The sequence below is a fragment of the Pteropus medius genome, unplaced genomic scaffold, assembly GCF_902729225.1.
Source record: "Pteropus medius unplaced genomic scaffold, Ma_sr-lr_union100, whole genome shotgun sequence".
Lineage (NCBI taxonomy): Eukaryota > Metazoa > Chordata > Mammalia > Chiroptera > Pteropodidae > Pteropus > Pteropus medius.
In genome coordinates this window covers 19,552,460-19,574,758 of record NW_024340696.1, presented here as the reverse complement: position 1 = coordinate 19,574,758, position 22,299 = coordinate 19,552,460, and the positions used below count along the sequence as shown (strand labels likewise).

General features: G+C 44.5%; 1 protein-coding gene, 1 long non-coding RNA gene and 1 other non-coding gene across 3 annotated transcripts; all 3 read right to left on the bottom strand.

Annotated features, from left to right (window-relative positions):
* Nucleotides 1–1,314: 1,314 nt before the first annotated feature.
* On the bottom strand, nt 1,315–16,408 carry F2 (coagulation factor II, thrombin). The gene is made up of 14 exons (XM_039868524.1): nt 16,259–16,408; nt 15,747–15,910; nt 15,080–15,104; nt 14,807–14,857; nt 13,331–13,436; nt 13,065–13,201; nt 11,550–11,864; nt 11,096–11,227; nt 10,893–11,019; nt 10,245–10,412; nt 9,555–9,728; nt 9,127–9,308; nt 1,734–1,804; nt 1,315–1,578 (listed from the first exon to the last, which is right to left on the bottom strand). The coding sequence occupies exons 1-14, from the start codon at nt 16,335–16,337 to the stop codon at nt 1,435–1,437; spliced, it is 1,875 nt and encodes a 624-aa protein (XP_039724458.1). The 5' UTR covers nt 16,338–16,408; the 3' UTR covers nt 1,315–1,434.
* A 1,438-nt stretch (nt 16,409–17,846) lies between these two features.
* LOC120606941 (uncharacterized) lies at nt 17,847–20,312 on the bottom strand. The gene is made up of 2 exons (XR_005654023.1): nt 18,672–20,312; nt 17,847–18,402 (listed from the first exon to the last, which is right to left on the bottom strand). It is a non-coding gene; the product is annotated as an uncharacterized LOC120606941 (long non-coding RNA).
* Nucleotides 20,313–20,427: 115 nt separating this feature from the next.
* LOC120610321 (5S ribosomal RNA) lies at nt 20,428–20,546 on the bottom strand. Its single transcript, XR_005654914.1, has one exon. It is a non-coding gene; the product is annotated as a 5S ribosomal RNA (ribosomal RNA).
* Between the last annotated feature and the right edge of the window lie 1,753 nt (nt 20,547–22,299).

The window sequence follows — 22,299 nt, the reverse complement described above, 5'->3', positions numbered from 1 at the left end:
CACGTGAGATCGTGCCCAGGGATAGTGATCTGATTTGGGGTCGTTAGCCTAAAGGAATACAGGATTGCTTAGGGGCTTCCTGCCTTGTTATCAGAGTCTGAGTCCAGACTAGCAGCTGCTTCCCATCAGTCTGCATGAGGACCAGAAAATGAACTGAGGAGTCACCTCTGGAATCAATTCCCCAGGGCCTCCTTCCAGTCAGAAACACCTCAGTACTAAGGTTCTGGATTCAGATGGGAGACTTTTCGGGCAATAATTAAGTTCAAAGGAATTTTTGTAGACTTCATTTTTGAACAGCAGTTGAAGAAAAGGTAAAGTTGATGGAAAATGAATCCTCTCTTGCTTCCAGTCGTGATTTTCAGGTGGCCCCTACGCAGCCTGAAATTAAACTTGCCTCTCGCCCATGGGAGTAGGCGTTCACTGAAGGGAGGATGGAGGAGTTCACTGCTATAGAACATATTTAGAAATAATGGCTGTGCTTGGGTCTAGAATTAGCACAACTAATATGAAAAACCAAAGTGCCCAGAGCTTACAATGCTGACAGCTGTGTTGGAGGGAAGCAGTCTTGTGAGAATGTGCACCCTGGTTTAAAAAGATCTGGGGTATTGTAATTCCTAATCCCTTCTCCCTGCTCTAGTTAAAGCTCTGGGCTGCCAAGTTCCTGCAAGCTCACTGAATTCCCAGTTTTTACACTGCTTTCTAGTCAACCAGAACCAAAGAATGAGGGCAAGGAACTTGGTCCTAATTCTGTTACCTGATGTATTGAAAATGGGAAAGTGGGAAAGGAAGAAAAAAGAGAAAGGGCTAGGGGTAAAGGTACCTACCTGAGGTCCCTTCCTGCATTAAACCATGAATTTTAAAGATCTTAGTTGAAGATCTGGGCCAGGAATTGTAACCACATGGCATCCATGCTCCACTCCTCTGTCCTGTCCCCACGGCATTCAGGCTTCACTCTTCCCCTCCAAGCTCAGGGCTGACCCTTCTGAACACAGTCCTCTAGGTAGTTACCAACCGATTAACATTCCACACCAGCTGGAACTCGCTTCCACACCTACCGTGGGCTGTAATACCTAGTTCCCCCTGAGAATAAAGGCACCTAACAGGAATAATAGCAATATGTACAAGACAGATCAGATGAACTGAAAATAGGAATATAAGTGATCTAAATAACAAGTGATAAGGTACATTCATAAATATATCTTACCTCTCACCTGGCCCTGATCTAGGGGGTAGTGGATTCTATTAAGTCCTCTTTATCTAGTAGTGGTACTGGCCTTGCCTGAGCTGCCCATGAACAGCACTGGGAGCACTGAGGCTCAGAGATATAGTTTTTATTGAGAACTATAGTTTTTGGGAACAAACCACAAAAATAATTCTTTCACTGGATTGCTTTCTCTGATTTCGCAGTGAGGAGCCTGGAATGTGGGTGGCCCCCTAACTTCCAAGCCGATCAATGACCTTCTGTATCCACTTCTTCAGGCGGAACACATGTGTGTAGAAGCCATATTTTCCATCCCTGTCACAGCCTTCGCCCCATGAGACGATGCCCATTTGATACCAGCGCTTGTTAAAGGGGCTCTGAGGAAGAAACATGGGGTTTCCAACAGTCAAGTCCAAGGTAGTGTCAATATTACCCTCTCAGGCAACTATTTCTGAATACTGGGGTCCCTCCTTATCCACCCCACTCCCCAGATCTACCCACCAGCTCCTGGCCTTTAGAGAAGCTAGCTTACCTTCATGACAAAGGGTCCCCCACTGTCACCTTCACAAGCATCCCCTCGTTTCCCTTCATCGGGCTTGTAACCTTGAGAGAGAACAGTGGTACTCAGGAGCATAGCTCATATTCCAGCTACTCCCCTTCAAGACACTGGTGAGTGTCCACTGGATGCTTTCTAGTCATTCTTGTCTTTTGCTCACCCCACACATCCCACCCTTTAGCAAATCTTGTCAGCTCTCTCTTTGCATATCCCAAACCCAAACACTTCTCACCACTTCTACCCCTGGGCATTTCACGTACACCTCTACCCTGAACTAGTTTTCCTAGTTCTACTTTTGCCCACCTACGTTCTCCACACATCAGGCAGAAGATCTTAAAAAAATAAACGTTAGACTTACAGGTAGCTAAGGATAATGGCGGCAGCCTTTATCCAAATTTCCCCACATATCGTCCACAAACGATGCAGAATAACATGAAGAATAATGGAAGCTACACAAAAACCACACCTTTAACATAACGGATACAGAGAACACCCAAACTTCAATTTAATATAGCTAATTGTACACCTAATAGTAAAACTTATGTGGCTATGATGGAAAAATATCAAATAAAAGAAACGAGGACAATTGAAATATAAACCTTGTAAATAACCCCAAATCTACAAAATGAGTAGACAAAAACTAAATAGATCCATACAAAGATACTAAAGGAAAACAAAAGAATAAACACACCTCAGTACATACGTACAATGGAATATTACTTGGTTGTAAAAAAACAATGAAATCTTACCATTTGTGACAACATGTATGGACCTAGAGGGTATTAATGCTAAGTGAAATAAGAGAAAGACAAATACCATATGGTATCACTTATATGCAAATCTAAAGACCAAAATAAATGAACAGGAACAGACTCATCGATAGAGAACAAACTGATGGTTTGATAAGCGGGAGGAAGTTTAGGGGGCTGGGTTAAAAAAGGGGAAGAGATTAAGAAATACAAATTGGTAGTTACAAAATAGTCACGGGGATGTAAAATATAGCATACAGAATATAGTCAATGATATTGTAATAACTATGGTACCAGGTAGATACTAGACTTATCAGGAGGATCACTTCATAAATTACATAAATGTCTAACCACTATGCCATACACCTGAAACTAATATAAAATAATATTGAATGTCAACTGTAATTGAAAAATAAGTAAAAACATCTCAGCTAATAAAAATTCTTCCCAAAACACAACCATGAAACAGAAGAAAACTGAAACTGAATTAAATTTCCTCAAGTAAATTTTTGGGATGTTACAAAACACCTTGACTTCGAAATTCAAAATCAAAAATAAATGGACAAAGCAATAGGAATACCAAGCAAAAAGTGGTTGAAATGGAACTCCTCAGACCAAAGAAATTTGAGTCCCTCAAGAAGAAAAATAAAACAATGAAACAGATTAATATTTATAATATAATCAAAAAAAACTTCACAGAAATAAGATTGAATATACATATATCCATTGGGCACTTGGCAACATTGACCTGAAACATTCAATGCTGAGACATATCCTAATAAAACAGACTTCAAAGATGAAGAAAAATTCTCAAAGCCTCCCAGCAAAAAGAGCAAATACCTTACAAGGTCCAAAAAATTATACTGCCATCAGACTTTTCAAAAACAACATAATAAGCAAGCCAAAATAAAGCCATATTTTCAAAAAATTCAAGGAAGGAAAATGTGAAGCACAGATTTCATACGCAACCAAGCTGACCATCAGGTGTCAAGGCTACAGAAAACCAATTACATAAGAACTCAGGAAATTCTACACCCAAAACCCTTCTTGAAGAATCTACTAGCAGACATTAAGCTTCATCCAACCAAGAGATGAATGTTTAAGCAAAAGGATTGATTTACTGTTCTGACAAGTAGGAAAAAAATGCAGCTAAAAATATGAGAGAAGAGAAAGGAAAGGAAATTCATTGATTATATAGACAATAGGTAGGAGTTACAATTAAAAGATCATATAAGAAAATAAGGAACTAAGGGCATTTCAAAAAGGTGTAAGCCCAAAGATAATCAGAACAAAAACACAAACCTTTATATATAGATATATATATATAGATATATATATAGATATATAGATATATAGATATATAAATGATATATATAGATATATGATATATATATCATAAATGATATATATAATAAATGATATATATATATCATTTAAGATAAGATAAATGATATAGATAGATAGATAGATAGATATCTATATATATATATCATTTTTTGAAAAGATCAGATGGAAAAACAACAAATGAAATACACACAAATATTACAAAATAATATGACAATACTAATTCAATTATACCAATCAATATGAATGGACTTATTTAAAAAGAACAAGATTTTTAATTTGGCTCACGTAACAAGACTCATTTATGCTATATATAACACAGTGATTCAGAGAGGCTAAAATTAAAGAGATGGGCAATGGTATATTGGGCTAATGGAAACAAGGTGAGAGCAGGGATAGTAATCCTGAAATTGAATATAATTTAAAGAACACTTTTAATGCTAAAAGCCAAAATTCACAATGAATAAATAACAATTATGAATATCTGCACCAAGTAACACAACCACCATGTTTTTATATAAAGTAAAAAAAAAAAAAAAAAAAACTAGAAGCAAAGCAAGGAGACAGAAAGGCATTAATAGAATTTAACACACCAAACTCAGTATAAGGCAGATCCAATGAACTGAAAATATTAAATGAACCAAATGACAAGTGTTAAGGTTTGTTTATGAATATATATCAAACTTTACACATGAATAAGAGAACACACCTACACACCTCAAGCATATGTATAATATTCATAGAACTGACAGCTTTTCAGAAAGCTGGTTCATAGAAATTAAACGGCTTTCTTAAAAAAAAAATAGTTCCATAAAATAGAAATATTACAAACACTCTCAGATCCAATGTAGTGAAACTCAAAATTATTAACAAAAATCAAAATACAAAAGGGCCCTCCCATCTGAAAATTTAAAAACTACCTATTAAACAACTCTTGGGTGAAAGAGGAATACAAACTGCAATTACAGGATTTCTAAAACACGATAATGAAAACACTATATAGTGTTGTCTATGAACAGAGGAAAAGGCACAGCTCTACTCAAAACTTAAAATTAAAAAATAAATCAAACTGTCAGCTTTAAAGACTAGAAAGACAGCAAAGTAAACCAAAAGAAAGCACAAGAAAGAAACTTTAAAGATAAAAACGAATTAACAAGGTACAGAATTGAAAAACAATAGGCCTAATAAGTCAAATTCCTAGATATCTTTTGTTTGTTTTTTGTAACCCTTAGTGAATTTACTCAAGAAAAATAAAGAGAAAACACAAATATATAAAATATGGTGCCACAGAGAAAATAATCATATTATTTCTTCACTCTGAAAAGATACAACACAGACCTGAATAAATGAGAAGACATTTCTTGCTTTTAGATAAAACAACTCAACAGCAAAAAGATGTCAGTTGTTCTTAAATTTCTAAATTTAAAATAATCCCAATAAAAATACCCACAAGCCTTGGGAGCTAGACAAGTTGATGTCAAAGTTCATATGGAAAAACAAACATGCAATCATTTCCAGGAAAACACTGGAAAAGAAAAACTAAGAGACAACAAGCCCTACCAGATATTAAAATATACTCTAAAGCCTCTATAATTAAGACAGTGTTTTAATATAATAGACAACAGACCAAGAGAACCAAATAGAATGTCTTCGACTAAAAACAGACTTAAGTACACATACACTATTATGTGATGAACGTGACATCTGAAATCACTAGGGCAAATATGGAATTTTTAATAAATGGTGTAGTGATAGCTGGTTAGCCATTTGGAGAAAGATAAATTTGATCCATATCTTGCATCGTATACAAGCATAAAGTCCAAATGACTCAGATCTAAGAAAAATGAAACCAAGTACTAAAAGAAAACATGAGTGAATTTCTCTACTAGCTGAGTGTAAGGAAGGTTTTTCTAACTCTGACGCAAAATCCTGATGCAATAAAATAAATTATTAATAAATTTGACTACATAAAAATTTTTAATTGAGTGGCAAAAAAATTATAAAGGTTAAAAAACAAACTGGGAGAAAATATTTACAACATATATCACAAATAAAGGCTAATAATATCAATATGTGAAGAACTTAAAATTTTATGGGAAAGGGACCAAAAATGGGCAAAAAGTGAACAGACAATTCAAAAAAAGATATAAAAATGGTCAGTAAGCATATGAAGAGATGTTCGACTTCAAAATACAGGAAACAATCTAAATACCCATACACAGGAAATGGCTGAATAAAATGTGGATACATCCACACAATGAAGGATAATGTGGCTATTAACATTTTTTTAAAGAATGAGGAAGAACTCTATAACCAATAATGGAGTGAATTTCCAGGACACATAAAATGAAAAAAGCAAAGTACAAAAGAATATCTATGGTATACTACCCTGTCGTAAGGAAAAAGGAAATAATATACATGTGTCTGCTCATTTATGCAAAAAGAAACACAAGAAGAATAAACCACAAACTACTGAGACTGGTTAACTACAGAGCATAGATGGAAATGGGGTGGACAGGATGGGGTGGGAACAGGGGGGAGGAAAAGGGGAGTATCAGTTCTGAGTGGACTTGTTTCAAAGAGCCCCAATTTTAAAACCACTAATACTCCAAAAGTAAAATAAGAACAAAGATGAGAAGGGGGACCACAAATTGAATACAATCAGAAACAAATTAACCTAACTATCTATATTTTAAATAACACAGAGGAGGAAGAAAAAAAGAAATAACCCAAGTTACTTTTGAACACAGAATCAGGCTAAGGACAGAAACAACTGAAGAAATGATGAACTCTATAGTTGGTAGGACTGTTTTTCATAGCCATTGATGAGTGATTCTGAAAGTGTGTGTTCTACTATTGATCAAATAAGTAAATATATTATGGAGAATAGGAGTCAGATTTCTCACTGTCAACAGTTATAAATGCGGAAAGGGAAAAGCTGAAATTAATCCTGTTGGGTTGCAATGGGAGGCTTCAATTTGAACTCATCGTTTTAGATTGATAGAAAAATGGGTATAGATGCTGGTGTTTGCACAATATGCATTTCTAGTTCTGTCTGCCGAGAGGGCCTAGAAGCAATGATACCTTAGTAGCAATGTGCTACCTACCACCCAGATCTTGATTTCTAAACACCATTCTCCAGTAGAAGGGAAGCAAAATGAACCAGGAACATATTCTGGTGCCAAAACCAAGAAAGTACTCAGAGAATGACAGGGACATCTCCAAAAGTCACAGAAGCCAGGTTGCAGGGATTCCCACTGGCCAAATCTGGGATAATTCAGACGTCAAAATTAGTAACGGCAATAACAAACTATAACCTTTAGAATAAAGGCCCCATGAGTCCACACTCACAGAATGAAAGGAAAGGTCTCCCTACAATAAAATAACGAATAAATGTAGAAGGAGCGACAGGATTAGAAAGTCACCATTTGGCAGACACCAGTTGGGAGAACAATTTGATGAGAAATACGGTAGACAGTATCAAAGTTTCTCCCCACGAGACGTTAAAAAATAAAAATAAAAAACAACTCTACAGTGAGAAACCTGGCAGATGCAGACACCACCTTAACCAAGAGGTCAGTTAATCTGACCATTTACAAGACAAATCGACATCGTGTGCCTGCTACTGGGATACACAGAGGTCACAACACACTTAGCCTGAATCTGATCATGAGGAAACCTTAAACAGACCCAAACTGAGGGCCAGTCTACAGTGTCACTGCCCTGTACTTGTAAAGTTCATAGAAGACAAAGACAGACTGACAACAAAATACAATGAGTAATCCTAGATTGGACCCTGGATGAGAAAACATTTTTTTCTTTTGCTATAAAAGACATTAGCAAGTAGGACAAATGGAAAATATTTCAGTAACGTCTACAGATTACATAATGGTACTGTATCGTTATTAATTTTCTAATTTAGTAATGGTTCCGTGGTTATAAAAGAGATCATCCTTGTTCTTTAGAATAATTACGTGGGTAAAAAGGCATCATATGCACCATTTGCTCTCAAACAGTGTATGTACACACACACACACACACAAAGTGGCAGAATCTGGATGATGGTATACAGGAATTCTTCGTATTATTTTTGCAACTTTTCTGTGAGTCTGAAATTACACTAAAATTTATTTTAAAAAATCAAATTAGTCTACAGCTATGCTACCCTGAACAAGCCCGATCCTGTCTGATCTCAAAAGCTAAGCAGGGTCGGGCCTGGTTAGCACTTGGATAGGAGACCACTTAGGAAGACCAGATGCTGTAGGTATAAAAAAATTTAAAAAATTAAAAATAAGGGATTGTAAGTTGACAAGATCCTTGCAATCTGTGAGGTCAACCAAAGGTTGCCTTGCCTATAAATAAATAAATTTAATTAATTAATTAATTAATTAATGGATAAATAAATAAATAATCTAACGAGACCACTTCTTCACCTGCCCCAAACCCTCTAATAACTTCTTATCTCAGTAAAAGCCAAAGTTCTTCCAGGCCCTGAGAGCAGTGCCTGCCTGGACCTCTCTCCTTACCTGCTACTTCCCTTCCTGTGTTTACTGCACTCCAGCCACTCAGGCCTCCCTGTTCTTCCTCGGATATACCAAGCATGCTCTCACCCCAGGGCCTTTGCACCTGCTCTCCCCTCAGCCTAGAGTACACTGCCCCTAGACTGGCTCACTCCTTTACTTCTTCCAGTCTCTGCTCAAATGTCACCTTCTCAGAGAGGCCTTCTCCAGCCACTCTATTTAGAAGATCACCCCTGTCCCCATCTCTTTCTCCCTTACTCTGCTTCATTTTTCTCCCTAGCAGGGATTGCTTTCTAAATATGTTTACTGACATTCTCTCCTTCTAGGAAGGAAGCTCTCCGAGGACACAGGCATTGTCTGTTTGGGTCCTTGTCATACACCCTGGAATACCGTCAAGATCACAGTAGGCACTCAATAAATATTAGTTGAATAACTGAACGAATGAATGGCTTTTCCTCCCCCATGGCCTCCTGCAGCTATCTGGGCTCATGCGTATGAATTATTGACCAGCACCACACCTAACACTTTACATACTATCTCATTGAACCCTCACACAACCTTTTGGAACAAAGGCTTTTATCTCCATTTTACAGAGAAAGAAACTGAGCCTCCGAGAAGTTAAGTGACTTTGCCCAAAGTTATATGGCTTGTAAATGACTGGAGCCAGGACTTGAACAAGTCTGTGCTCTTAACATGTCTCCATCCCTCCAACCCCAAGGCCCTGCGTCCTCTCCTGCTGAGCCACAGGGGACTTGCCAGCACAGAACATGTTGTCAGTGATGCGGATCCGGGTGGATGCCTTGCAGACTGGGCGTTCCACGATGGGCACATTCACCACCTGCAGGACACTGGGCTGCGTATCAATAGCACTGGCTGTCCATGTCTCCTTCAGGTTGCCCCAGCCAGTCACCCGCCCTTTGTATCCAGCCTGGAGCAACCTTTGGGGAAGGGAGATGGACCTAGTGAGAAACAACTCCTCCAGAAGCCTCTGGCCCCAGCACCACCCCTTAGAGATCTGAATCTCAAACACCAGTGCAGAAAGAACTTTTTGGTTTTCTGCAAGAAACTGAGGCCTGGAGAAGGGAAGGAACTTCTGCAAGGCCTACACAGGGCAAGTCAGGCCCAGAACTCACCCCAGGCCCCTCAGCTAATGGCCCCCTGGCCGTCCCACCTGGCCACCCCACCTGGCTGCTGTCTGCTTGTCAGGGAGGCACACAGGGTGGATGTAGTCGCTGAAGGAAATGGGCTTCCTGAGCTTCAGCAGGGCGATGTCGCGGTCCAGGATATCCCGCCAGTTGTACCGGGGGTGGATGTAGATCTTTTCCAGCATGGAGATCTTTTCAATGCCTCGCTCATACCTGGGCAGACCCCAACAGAGGAAGGAGAGGCCATAAGCCACCTAGTGAGTTCCCTGGGGCAGCAGTCCCCTGAAAAAGAAAACTGCCTGCCTTCAAGGTCTGGGAGTCAGGGTGACCAGTAGGTCACCAGTGAAGTGGCACCCGGCAGCTCCCTGGCAGTTTTCCTGGAAGAAGCTTTGGAATCAAACAGCCCAGGAAGATGGGGAAGGTACACAGACTGTAGGCCATGATACAAACGGCCTCTATTCAGAAGTCACACCTGAGCCATATCCTGGCGTCTGGCCTCCAGAGAGCTAGGGGCAGGCCAGGATTTCACTCTCTGCAAGTCTTACTTTCTCTGACTGTAACCTGAAGCCAAGGTCAGGACGTGGCCGAATGGACCCTACAGCAGAGACTGCTGGGGTTTCTACTGAGAGACAGACATCTCCCACACACCCCAGAGCCACCATGGCCCCTCAGAGTCACTCTGGAGAACTCAAACCCCTGCCAGACATTCCTGGTCCTCCCATGCTGTACCTGGTGCGGGAATGCTTGCCAATGCGCACTAGAAGGTCATTCTCAGTGAAATTCTTGTCCCAAGGCGGGTACAGGAGACAGTGGGCAGCAGTGAGGACCCAGCGGTCACTGATGAGGCTGGCCCCACACAGCAGCTCCTGAGGATTCTTCCGGAAAAGCATCACCTGCCTGGCAGGGGGAATGGGAAGCGTTAGAGCTGGGGAGCTGCCCTACCACCCACCCTGGAAGTAGAAAGTCCCAGATTTAAGAGCTAACTGGACTGAGCTGCCTGCTGGCCCAGACCCCAGGTTGACCTGGCCACCCTTGGGGACTGGGGCACCCACGTGACAGCTAGGGGCTGCCTCCTGCTTTTTGCACACTGCCCCCAGTTCCAGTCCAGAGCAGTGCAGCTTAGCACAGCTCTGGGGTCAGTGGACTTGGGTTCAAGTCCTGCTGTGCAACCCACTAGCAGCATCACTTAAACTCTGAGCCTCAGCTTGGCTGTTTGCACGTGAGAAGTAATAAACCCAATCTCAAAAGGGCTGGATGAGACGCCAACGCTCGGCTCACGGTATCCCCGTAGCCTAGGCGTCTGAGGGAAGAGAAGTCTCCCAGGGCTGGGGGCGGGGGCTCCGGCACAGTGATGGGAGCAGCGCGTCAGGGACTCACCAGGGCGCCAGGCCCTTCTCCGCGTCCCGGCCCGCCACAATGCGCCCCTCGATATAGGACTCCAGCAGCTCCTGTTCCGTTTCGTCCTCCAGCGACTTCTTTTCGAACAGAGGCCGCAGCCCACAGTCTGCAGAGCGAGCCAGGCGGTGAGCGGCAGAGCGCAGCCCCTGCCCCGCGGCCGCGCCGCGCGCCCGCCACCTCACCTGCCTCCCCCGCGCCGAAGGTCTTCTCATTGAAGAAGGGCTGGAAGTCCTCGGTGGTGGTGCGCCCCTCGATGGCCGCGTCGGGGTCCTCGCCCAGCCCGTCGCCAGTCTCCTCCTCTATCGGCTCCTCCTCTGCAGGGACCGCGGCAAAGGCTGGGACAGGGCTGGGCCATTCCTTGCCCGGGCCCTAGACCTCCCCAAGCCACCGCCAGGCCTTGGACACCTTCTGATGTGGAGATTAAGAGCGCAAGCGCACCTGGCAGCTTCACCGCCAGGCCCCACTGCGCTCAGCTGTGAAACGGGGACAGAACCTATTCCCACCTGGGTAACGAAAGGCTGCGATGAGCGCACTCATGTGGGTGCGCGGTGAGCCTTAGATTAGGGGAGGCGCTGTTCTTGTTATTCCCTCCAGGCTTTGCCACCTGTCTCAGGCGCGCCCGCCCTGCCCTCTCACCACAGTAGTCGAGGTCGCAGTACTCGAAGTCGCCAGGCTTCCCGCCCACGTAGCACCATGCGCCCTCCTCGTCCCCGTCTGGGTTGCGGCAGAAGTTCTCCAGCAGCGGCACAGCCGGGCTGAAGTCTTGGTCCTTGCTCAGGGCCTTGGCCTGCCAGCTGTCCCAGGCCAGGCAGGGGGACCCATACATGGTCACCGCCAGGCGCCCCTGGTAATGCCGGCCACGCTCAGGGACACACAGCTCAGATGGAGGTGACACATTCACGGTGAGGCCTTTGGAGCGTGGGGTCAGCGCCACAGTGACACCCCCTTGGCCTGGTGGGTGAGGAGGTAAGGGAGCAGAGTGGCAGGGACCATACGTGGAGCCAGACAGTCAGGATTTGAACCCCTGCCTTGCAGCTTCCTTCCTGTATGACCTCCGGCAACTTCACCTCTCTGTGCTTCAGTTTGCTTGCCTGTGAAGGAGGTTGCTAATGCCATTCTTGCAGGGTCGTTGAGAGATTTAAACAAAATATTCATCATGACTGTCTGGTGCATGATAAACTGGAGCTAGTAACCAGGTTTCATCTCCTGTAATCTACTACAGGGCTGTCTATAATCTATTGGTAGTGACTACCTGGAGTTTTTAAAGAAGGATTCTGTGTTTTCAGAAAGGCACAGCAGGAAATATAGTTGGGATGGCTAAGGATGTCTACATAGAGCAGTAGGTCAATTTCAGCATGCTTTCTCCACCCCTTGACCTTGATCACACTGCTGCTCTGGCTAGTGGAACATGGGCAGAACTGACTAGGCCAGTTCTGAGCCTAGGCCTGAAGACATATGGTATGTTTCTGCTCATTGTTTTGTACTCCCGCCATCACCACAGGAAGATGGTGTCTTTCAGCCCCAGAATGAGTACATGTAGAGCAGACCTGGACCCAACCCACACAAGGAGCCAAGCTCAGTTGGACCCATCGTTTGAAATAAAGCCACCTGCCAAGCCCAGGTTACATCATGGACCCCACAGACACACGAGCAGTCCACTGCAGCCAACCCTCATGCAAATAAGAAGTAAATACTTATTGCTGTATTCCCCTGAGCTTTTGTGGTTTGTGATTTTGTGGGTTTTGCAGCATGATTATGGCTTATAGCTAACTGACAGATCACAAGAAATAATAATGACAGAATCGTGCAGGGCTGGACTGTAGGAGGCTTGCCCTGCGGGGCTCAAAAAAGGGCACGTGGACTGAAATGGTCAGGGAGGGCTTCCTGGAGGGAAGAGTGCCTTGAGCAGGAAGGAAAGCACCCCTGGAATGAGTCACAGCCTGGATCATAGGGAAGTGAAGATGGGAGGGAGAGGAGGAGGCTGGAAACCAGCTCTCTCTGGTCTCCTAACTTCACTAACAGGCCCAAATACGTTATGTTGTAAATGAGTAACCCCCCTTGGAGGGAGTCAGGATCTTGTTTTCTATCCCAGGCTTCCAGGCCCCATGAAGACCCCTGGGCCTTGGCCATGGACCAATCACCCCAGCTCACCACAGACAGGGATGCTGCACTCCTCCCTCCGCACGGTGGGGTCTGAAGTATAGCACCAAGGCCCAGTGCTGCTGCTATCTGGGTTGCGGCAGAAATTCTCCTGCAGGTCAGCCCCGGGGTGGGTGGTAGAGTTGATTCTGGAAAAGGACATTGCTTAGCAGGAGGCCATCCCCCACCACCACCCACTCCAGTGTCTCCTGCCCACCCCACTCCCCACCCCCGCCCCATTCTCAGCCTCCTGGCAGACAGGCCTGCCCATTACTCACTCAGGCTTATGTGGGTAGCGACTCCTCCATAGCTGGCACTCAATGCCTGACCGGGTGACACTCACATTCCCTCGGTAGTTCATACCCAGACCTTCGGCACAGTTACCTGTGGAGACCCCAGGCCAGTTTTCTTACCCCGAGCATTTGTCCCCACTCTCTCTTAGCAAAGCTCCGTCTATCCACCCCTTCCCAGCTCCTGGCTCATGACCCTTAACCTGCATTTACTCAGCACCTCCTCTGCACTCAGCAGTTCTCCAATCCATTTCACAGTAGTTGCCAAATATACTGAGTGCCCACCCTGCAATGACCCTCTGACAAGCACTGTGCCAGGTACTAGTGATGAATAAGACAGTCATAGTCAAGGTAGCACCAGGCCCTGGTGACACACTCTTGCCCCCATGGAGTTTAGACTCTGTGGCTCTGCATGGCTAGCAGGATGAAAAGTGAATAAGGGCTAATCTGGCTCTGGTCTACCCGTCCTGTTATTTTAGCTCCTCGTGCCTCAGGACCTTTGCCCATGCTATTTTCTTTGCCTTGGAATGCTCTCCTCTTTGTTCGTCAGTGCATCCCACAAATCCAGGTAAAACTCTACTTCTTCTGGGGAGCTGTCTCTGATTCTGTCCGCAAACTAAAGGCTCCTTCTCCTGGCATTCTCTTGGCACCTGGAACAGAACTCTTCCAGCAATCACTTTGACATTTTGTGTTTTTGTTTTCCCATGAAATTGTGAGCTCCTTGATTTTCTTAAAACACCTAGCACTCGACGTAGTTTCTGGCACATAGCAGGGACTCAGTTAAAACTGAAAAACTTATTGAACAAATGAAAGTATGGCTAGTGATTCAAGAGTTCTTGTCATTGGGCCTATTGTCACTCTAACAGTGGTGGCATTCGAACTAGTCCTTGAAGGATAGGGAGGTTTCCGGTAGGCTGTGATGGCCATTCCAGGGGAAGATGACAATGTAGGGCTAGGAAGTAGAACCACCTTGACATGTTTAGAGAAGAGCTTGCTGTCAGAATAGCTGGGGGTGTGGCTTCATGGTTGATCCAATGGGAGATAAGGCTAGAAAGGGAGGTTAAGGCCAAGACCTACAAAGTTCATCATGCTAAGAAGCTGGTGCTTTATTCTGGGAGCAATGGGGAGCCGCTCAAGGTTTTGGAGAATGAATGTGACATCATTGGAGCACTGCCCTGGATACATGGGGAAAACTGACTGGCATGGACAGGGGCTCACATGAGAATGAGGCCTTAAACATTAATTCATTATCCATCCATTCATTCATTCCTCCAACATTAATTATCTTACTGACTGCCAGGCCCAGAGCCAGGCAAAGATACACTCTGAACCACAGGAACAGGGCAATGTCAGATTGCCAGGGGCTGCCACCACTGGGCAACCTCCTAACTCACCCCTACTTTGCTCTTTTCCCATGCTGTCCCCCTCATATCCTGACCTCCCACCCCCGTGTCAACTCCTCACCTTCCAGACATTCCACGAGCTTTTCTCGAGGTTTCCTCACCAACTCACAAGCTGGAAAAGACCAGAAACACCTTGGGGATTCAGATAGGGACAAGATGGGCTCAAGTAAAGGGCAGAACAACATTTAGAAACAGAGAGATGGACAGATAGATGGAAGGAAGGAACGGTGGGTCGGGGGGGATGACTGACTGAATGGACCAGATTTTCTAGAGTAGAATGTTCTCTAACTGGGGTCCCCAGGACTCCCTGAGGCAGACCCTTCCCAGTGCTCACCTGTGTACTTGGCCCAGAACGCATCCTGGAAAACAAGGGCTGAACGTGAGGCTGTGGCAGGACCCCGTTTTGTTTTTTAGCCTTCTCCTTATACTTTTCTCTTTCCCTGACCTGGTCACTCGGGAGGTGGGCTCTGGGGAGGTTTGTGGCAGAGTGTCCTACTTTCGTTTCCATAAGCCCGAGCCCACTGAGAAGGGCATCTGAGGAGAGAGGAGCTCCCCAAAAGGGATTACCCCCAGTGGGGTAGACTGGGGAAGGGAGGGTGTGGGGCCCTGGCAGTGGGGCCCGAGCAGAGCCCCAAGGAAGGGAAAGGCTGCAAAAGGGCTCGTGGAACACTGAGGCCGAGGCTCAGGGCTGCCAGCCTCACCAGAGTCCCACACCCCAAGGGTGGCACAGAGTTGGTAGAAAAGCTGGAGCTGAGAGGCCCTGGGGACCAGGAAGCTCCATGTAGACAGATATCTAAAGACTGAGAGGCTCTGGGACCAGCCATCAGGACCTCCAAGAGAGGTGAAGTTGTTCATCTTGGCAGCTCAGTAAAATGGGACCCAGAGATGAAGTTATCATAGTTAAAGAGCTGCAATGTGCTTTGCTCCCCTCATCTGAGGTCCTAGAGTTGGCCCGTATGAAGGGATCCGGCCCTCCCCATGACGGCCTGGCCCTCCCTCACCGTGGCGCTGGAGGACTCCAGGGCCTCAAAGGCCTCCTCATAGTTGCACAGCTCCTCCACGCACTCTCGCTCCAGGTTGCCCTTGCGCATCTCCTCCAGGAGGCCTCTGTTGGCACGTCGGACCCGCTGGAGAAGCGATAGTGCTTGCCGAGGGTCCAGGAACACTGCAGTAGGAGAGGCATGGGACAGTGGCCTGAGGGAGCCCAGCTGTCTTGGCCATCGTGGGAGCCGGAAGCAAGCCTGGCTTGCCTTGCTACCTTCCGAAAAGGGATGTCTGACAGTAGCCCGCTAGCTTCCCTCCTTTCACTGGTCGCCCCTAGCCCACTCTCCATATTGCAAGAGAGAAGTAGTCACTGCCCAGCCCTGAGCACCAGACTCCTCCCCTAAGCTGGATACCACAGGCTGAGGTCCACCTGGGAGATGGCCCCACGTTCTCTGTCAAGCCAGGGGACCCCAGCCTGTGGGCCCATATCCCAGTCTGCCAGCTTGTCCCAGCTTTAAGCCCCCCTTACCATGCTGACTGTGCACCAAGCTAAACAGGGCAGCCAAGGCCAGGCAGCCCGGTAGCCACAGGCCGCAGACGTGTGCCATAGTGTGTCAGTTTGAGACTCTGAGGGCTCGTCCTGACCCCTCTGGGTTAATGTTAAACTAACATGAAATCAGCTAAAAGGGAGTGGTCAGCAGGTCAGGGCCACGGGGACAAGTGAATAGATAGTCCACCCCACCATCTGGGAGAACAGGTCCTCCTGGGACTGGAGATAGATGATCTGGGAGGAAGTCACAAAGGAAAGACCAGTGTAACCAGCATCGTCCAGCCCCTCCTTCCCTGATGCATGCATGGGCCTGCTTGGGCCAGTGGGGTCACAAGGTCTTCCCAAGGCTCCTTTCAATCCTGACACATGGCGATGGTTGCTTTAATCTGTGTGTGCCTCTGTTTCCTCATCTGTACAATGGGAATAGTACTTTGATGTGAGGACTAAAGGAGATTATGAATGTAAATCATATGAAATATAGTAAGTGATTAATCATCAGTAGATACATGGATGTAAACCAACAGGAAGGTTTGTGTGACCACAATATACAGATATAAGAAAATAGAGGGGCGTGGTCAGATGAGCACTGCCCACCTTGCCCTAGGATACATGAGGGGCAAGAATGGCCAACATTTGCCCCAGCCTCTCAGCCACTGATAGAGGGTCCCATTTCCCCTCTTGCGTGTCTGGGGAGCTGTGGGGGAGTGTTTGTGTGTAGTGGTTGCCTGAGGGGAGCCCGAGCCAGGGCCTCTTGGGCCTCTGTTCTATTTCCTCCCATATCCCAGGACCTGCTGCTCAGCTGGCCTGCCGGGAACAGGGGCCAGCCCAAATCCCCAAATAACCGTGATCCCCTCCTTCTCCCCCACCTGTAGGCCCTGGGCCAGCCCAGAACACCTGGTGGCCCTACACTACCCATCTTCTGGCTCTGCTCCCGTCCCTCCCCCATTTCCTGTTTGCAGTACACAAGGTAAATATTAGTCGTGGGTCTAATTAGGACAGAAGGACAAAGAGCAGAAACATAGGTAGCACAGGTTCTTGCCTTGCTGTCCTTCAAGCCTGGCTGTCCAGGGTCTGGACTGTGGTTATATATGGTCTGGGAAGATCACAGGGAGGGAAAAGAGAGAGGGTTGGCAGAGAACTTGGAACTATGACTCCCCACAAATTAGCTTAATTCCTGGGTGGCCCAGTCCTACATTTATATTTATATATATATTTATGTTATATATTCCTATTTTTCTCTTTATACATTTAAATTGAAGTTTAACTTATATACAGTAATGTTAAAGTGAATCCTAAGTGTTTAACTCAAATTTTTATGCATACACCTGTATAACCATCACCGATCGAGAGAGAACATTTCCAGGCCCAACTGACTGCTTCGTGCTGTCCCTAAAATAACCTCTGTTCTAACCACCATCACCACAGATCGGTTTTTAACTTAATCTAAATGAAAACCGGCAGCATATACCTGTTTGTGTCTGGCTTCTCTTACTCAGTATGTTTCTGAGATTCATCCATGTTGTGTGTTCATTAGTAGTCGTTTCTTTTAAAGCTGCATAGTCTCTCGTGACATGAACACAGAACATTTTATTTATCCATTCACCTTTTAATGGGCATTTGGATTAGTTTCCGGTTTGGGGCTATGAAGAGTGCTATGAATATTTGTGTACAACTCTTTTCGTGTAGATAAGCACTTATTTCTGTTGGGTACAGGTCCAGGAGTGGATTTGCTTGGTAATTAGGCAGGCACATCTTTTGCTTAAGTCACTATGACAAATAGTTGTCCCGAGTGCTAGATTATAATCTCACTAGTAATGTTTGAGACTCCCAGTTGCTCATATCCTCAGCAACATTTTATGCTGTCCAGCCGTTTCACATTAACCATTTTGATGGATGTGTAGGTGTCTCATCTTGGTTTTAATTTGTATCCCTATTACTAATGACACTGAGCCTACTTTTTTTTTTTTTTTTGAGTGGAATAGTGAAAAGAGCTCACCTCACTGATTTCTTTAAAAATTCCATATTAAGGGTGAAGTGGAGAGATGTGTGGTTTCGCCCCTCCTGCCTGGAGGCAGGGGAGCCTCCTTTTTCTGAGGACCAGCTTGGGCCAGGGCTGAGTCGACCTGGAGAAGGAGAAGAGGCAAGGGGGTGGAGTGTGGGGTACTGGCAGGGAGGACAAAACATATAACACAGGGCACCTCTTCTACTGAAGGTTCGAGGGGAGGCGGCGGGGGTGGGGAGACTGCCCTCTTCTTGACTGCCCCCTTGCTCCCTGGCTGTCAGAAATCCCCAGCCCTGACAGACCAGCACCACGGCATGGAAGTGAGTACTGGTTTGGGAGGCCAGTCCTTTGTCTCATCATCTGTAAAATCAAAATTATAACAAAATTCACCTCATGAGGCTGTTGTGGAAGAACTTAAATAAAATCCTACTGGACTCTCTGCTGACTCTTATTCGATGTTGCTGGCTTGCCGAGTCCATGTACAGACATGGCCACGACAGGCAAGTTCTTGGGCCAGGTCTTCTTCAAGCTGTTTGTAGACAATGTTCCAAAGCAGAAAACTTCGGTTCTCTGAGCACTGGGAAGATGAGATTTGGTTAGAAGGATTATTGCTTTCCCAGACTTATTTCTGGGTTTATCATAAGAGTACCAGCAGCAAGTCTCTCTAGGTGGAGAACTTTGCTAATGAGAACTTCATTTTGAAGAACAGGAGTCCTGACATCTCATCCGTGGCAAATGCTAGACCCAACCTAAATGGCTCCCAATTGTCATCTGCACAGTTAAAACTGATAGTTTGGATGGCAAGCATGGGCTCTGGCCAGGAGAGAGATGGCGTGAATATTGTGGAAGCCAAGGAGACTTTGGGTACAGGAATGGCATGACCAGCAAGAAGACTCAAGACCATTCGCACTTTGATTTTGTGTTTTACCTCTGATTCCTTTTGTCCCTGAGGAGAACAACCCAGCTCTCATATCTCGTAATCTTTGTGTTCTCGCTTATTGCAATTCTTTGGATTCCAGCCTTATCTCCTCCAAGTCTAGTTGGATTCAGAGTTAAGTTTATCATTATTAAATAAAAACTAAACTATTCCCCTCCCCAAATAAAACATATGTTAGTGAAGTATGATAATGTCAATAAACAGCACTGTTACATGATATGGTACAACAGGAAATACACAATGCTGGCCATGAAGGGTTCTTCCTGAAAATAGTGAACCTGGATCAAATCAACCTCTAGCTTTAATTGCTAGTTTATGGGAAATACGGATAATAAAGGAATAGGATACCACCACAAGGAATGAGGGTCATTCGACAGGACAAATAACCCCAGTTTCTTTGACAAGGGGTGGAGTAAGAGAAATTGTTCAGAATAATAAGAGAGATCTAACAACCAAATACACAAAGTGAATCAAATTACCATGACTGGTTTAGATATTTCAACAAATTAACTGTAAAAAGACATTTTTTTTTTACAAATTTAAATATGGATTAGGTTCTCAATAATATGAAGGGACTGTTAAATATAGATTAGGTTCTCAATAATATGAAGGGACTGTTAAGTTAGTATTATATGACACATGGTTGTATTGTTAAAATCCTTATGAGTTATAGATTATAGTGAAGAATTTATAGCAAACAGATGAAACAAGCACGGCAAGTAGTAAGTGGATTCTAGTTAGACAGGCTCCATGTTTTCTTGGGCGAACAGAAGACCATGCCTACACTCTCAACTTTGCAGAGAGGATCAAGGAAGAGCATTGTTTCTGTGAGTGGCTCTAGAAGGATCGAAGAGTTCTGCCAGGCCATGGTGGCACCACCATGGATGGGTACAGAGCTCCAACAGACCCAACATACCCTTAGTCTTCGGGGTCCAGTACAAGTCCCCCAGCCTCCATGAACCATTCTCCTTGGAACTCTTGGGGCCCCGTGGGCAACAGCATGTCATTCCTGTTTTTCACCACAAACATATGCCTGTATACTTAAAGCAGACCACACTGCCCTCTAAGAGCAAGGCCACAGTGAGGGGGTGCATTTCTTTGCGGTCAACCTGTGGTTGACCTCACAGATTGCAACCCTTGGTTGACCTCACAGATTGCAAGGATCTTGCTGGCTTACAATCCCTTATTTTTAAACTTCTTTTTTTTTAATGCCTGCAGCACTTGGTCTTCCTAGGTGGTCTCCCATCCAAGTACTAACCAGGCCCGACCCTGCTTAGCTTCTGAGATCAGACGAGATCAGGCACATTCAGGGCGGCATGGCCGTAGGGGGTTGCATTTCTGCCCAATAGGTTGTCACACAAATTCAAGGGTAAGACCAATATTATGTTATAAAGTAAAGCTCTATAATTACTGAAAAACAGTAAAATTATGTTCCAAGACAGAGAATTTCAGAGCTCAAAGAAAGATCAGATATCATTAAATCCAGACATTTTGAAGCTTAGACTTTGTGTATATACTACAGGGTGGCTTGTCCCTTTGTGTATTAAAAAAACAAAAACAAAAACAAAAACCCTCAAAATTGTAAATTTACCCTAAGACAAAAAATAATGTTTTCCTCTTTTGGCTGAAATTATGTCTCTTTGAGCAGTTAATTACCTTATGCTTTTCTCAACCTGTTCAGTTTTCTATTTTAATTTTTTAAATGAGTAAGTCCTTTTCTCTTTTAACAGAAATCTTTTAAAATATGGGGTCTATAGAAGAAAAAAATTAGCTAAAGGATTCCATGGTAAAGCCGAGACTGGGAACCAGTGATCTGGTCCAAATTCCCCATGTCACTCTATGAGAAAATGGAAGGCTCCGGGTGGGGAAGTTGATTAAGGTCATATAGAGAATTGGTGGCAAATTCAGGATGAGACCTGCTCCTCTTCACCTCACATGACCCTCATCCCCTGGCATTCAGGTAGAGCACAGCCTTACTGTACTGTGCAGTATACCTAGAGGACATGCGCCCAAGTACAAAACTATTGTGTGATGTCAGCCTGCCCCAAACAAGTATTACCTATAGGAAAATTGTATCTTAATCTTGTCTTCCAATTTGGGAGGGCTGATTACAATACTATTAATAACCAGATACAATTTACTGATTGCTCACTGTGTGCCAGGTACACAGTACTGATGAGGTAGGTACATATTTATGCCCATTTTATGAAGAAACAGGCAGTGAGAAGCTAAGTATCTTCCCTGAGTTTATGCAGCTAGTCAAGGGCAGAGCCATGATCCATATTTGAAACCGTCTAGAGATGGAGCTCTTTACAGTCCATGATGCTTTGCATTGCTTAAAGGTCCCGAAACATGATTCAATTTTTTTTCTAAGATTTTCTCATTCTATTAAAGTTGCAAATCAGGACAAAAGATCTGCCCTTTCTGATGTTTGGTTTAGCAGCTATAAACACGGGGTGGTTAAACTTACATCTGTGAAAAGGCATCCAGCATTGTTTTCACAACATCTTTGCACTAGAGCAGGAAGCAGCGTTCAAATTCAGTACTATATACACCAAATTGTTAAAAGTGACTTTATAAGGGGATGGAGGAAAGGAGTAGGGAATAAGAGACTTTCAACATTATGATGAACAAGAATTATTTTGAAATCAGGGGGAAACATTTTCTCAATGAAAAAAATTCCAGTGACTAGTCTTTCTAAGAAAATCACTGTATTATATTTTAGCTAGAAGAGTATTAAATTAAGAGTCAGAAGACTTGGGCCCTGTCTGGGCTCTGCCACTGACTGGTTTCATGCCTTGGCAAATGACTTTCCTCTAGGCCTCCATTTTTTTTTATCTGTAACAGTAGCTTGGACAATGCTCTCTGATACCCATTCTCACTTTAGCCATGAGTTGGCAGAGCAGAGGCTCCCAAACCAGGTGCCTTTAAATTCGATCTTGATCTGATCAGTTTTCTATTTTAATTTTGAAAATAAGTCCAGGATGTGTTTCCATAGTGTAGTGGTTAGCACATCTACTTTACATCCCACCCCAGTGGAGCCACAGTCCATGGTCTATGGTCATGCCACCCTGAACAAGC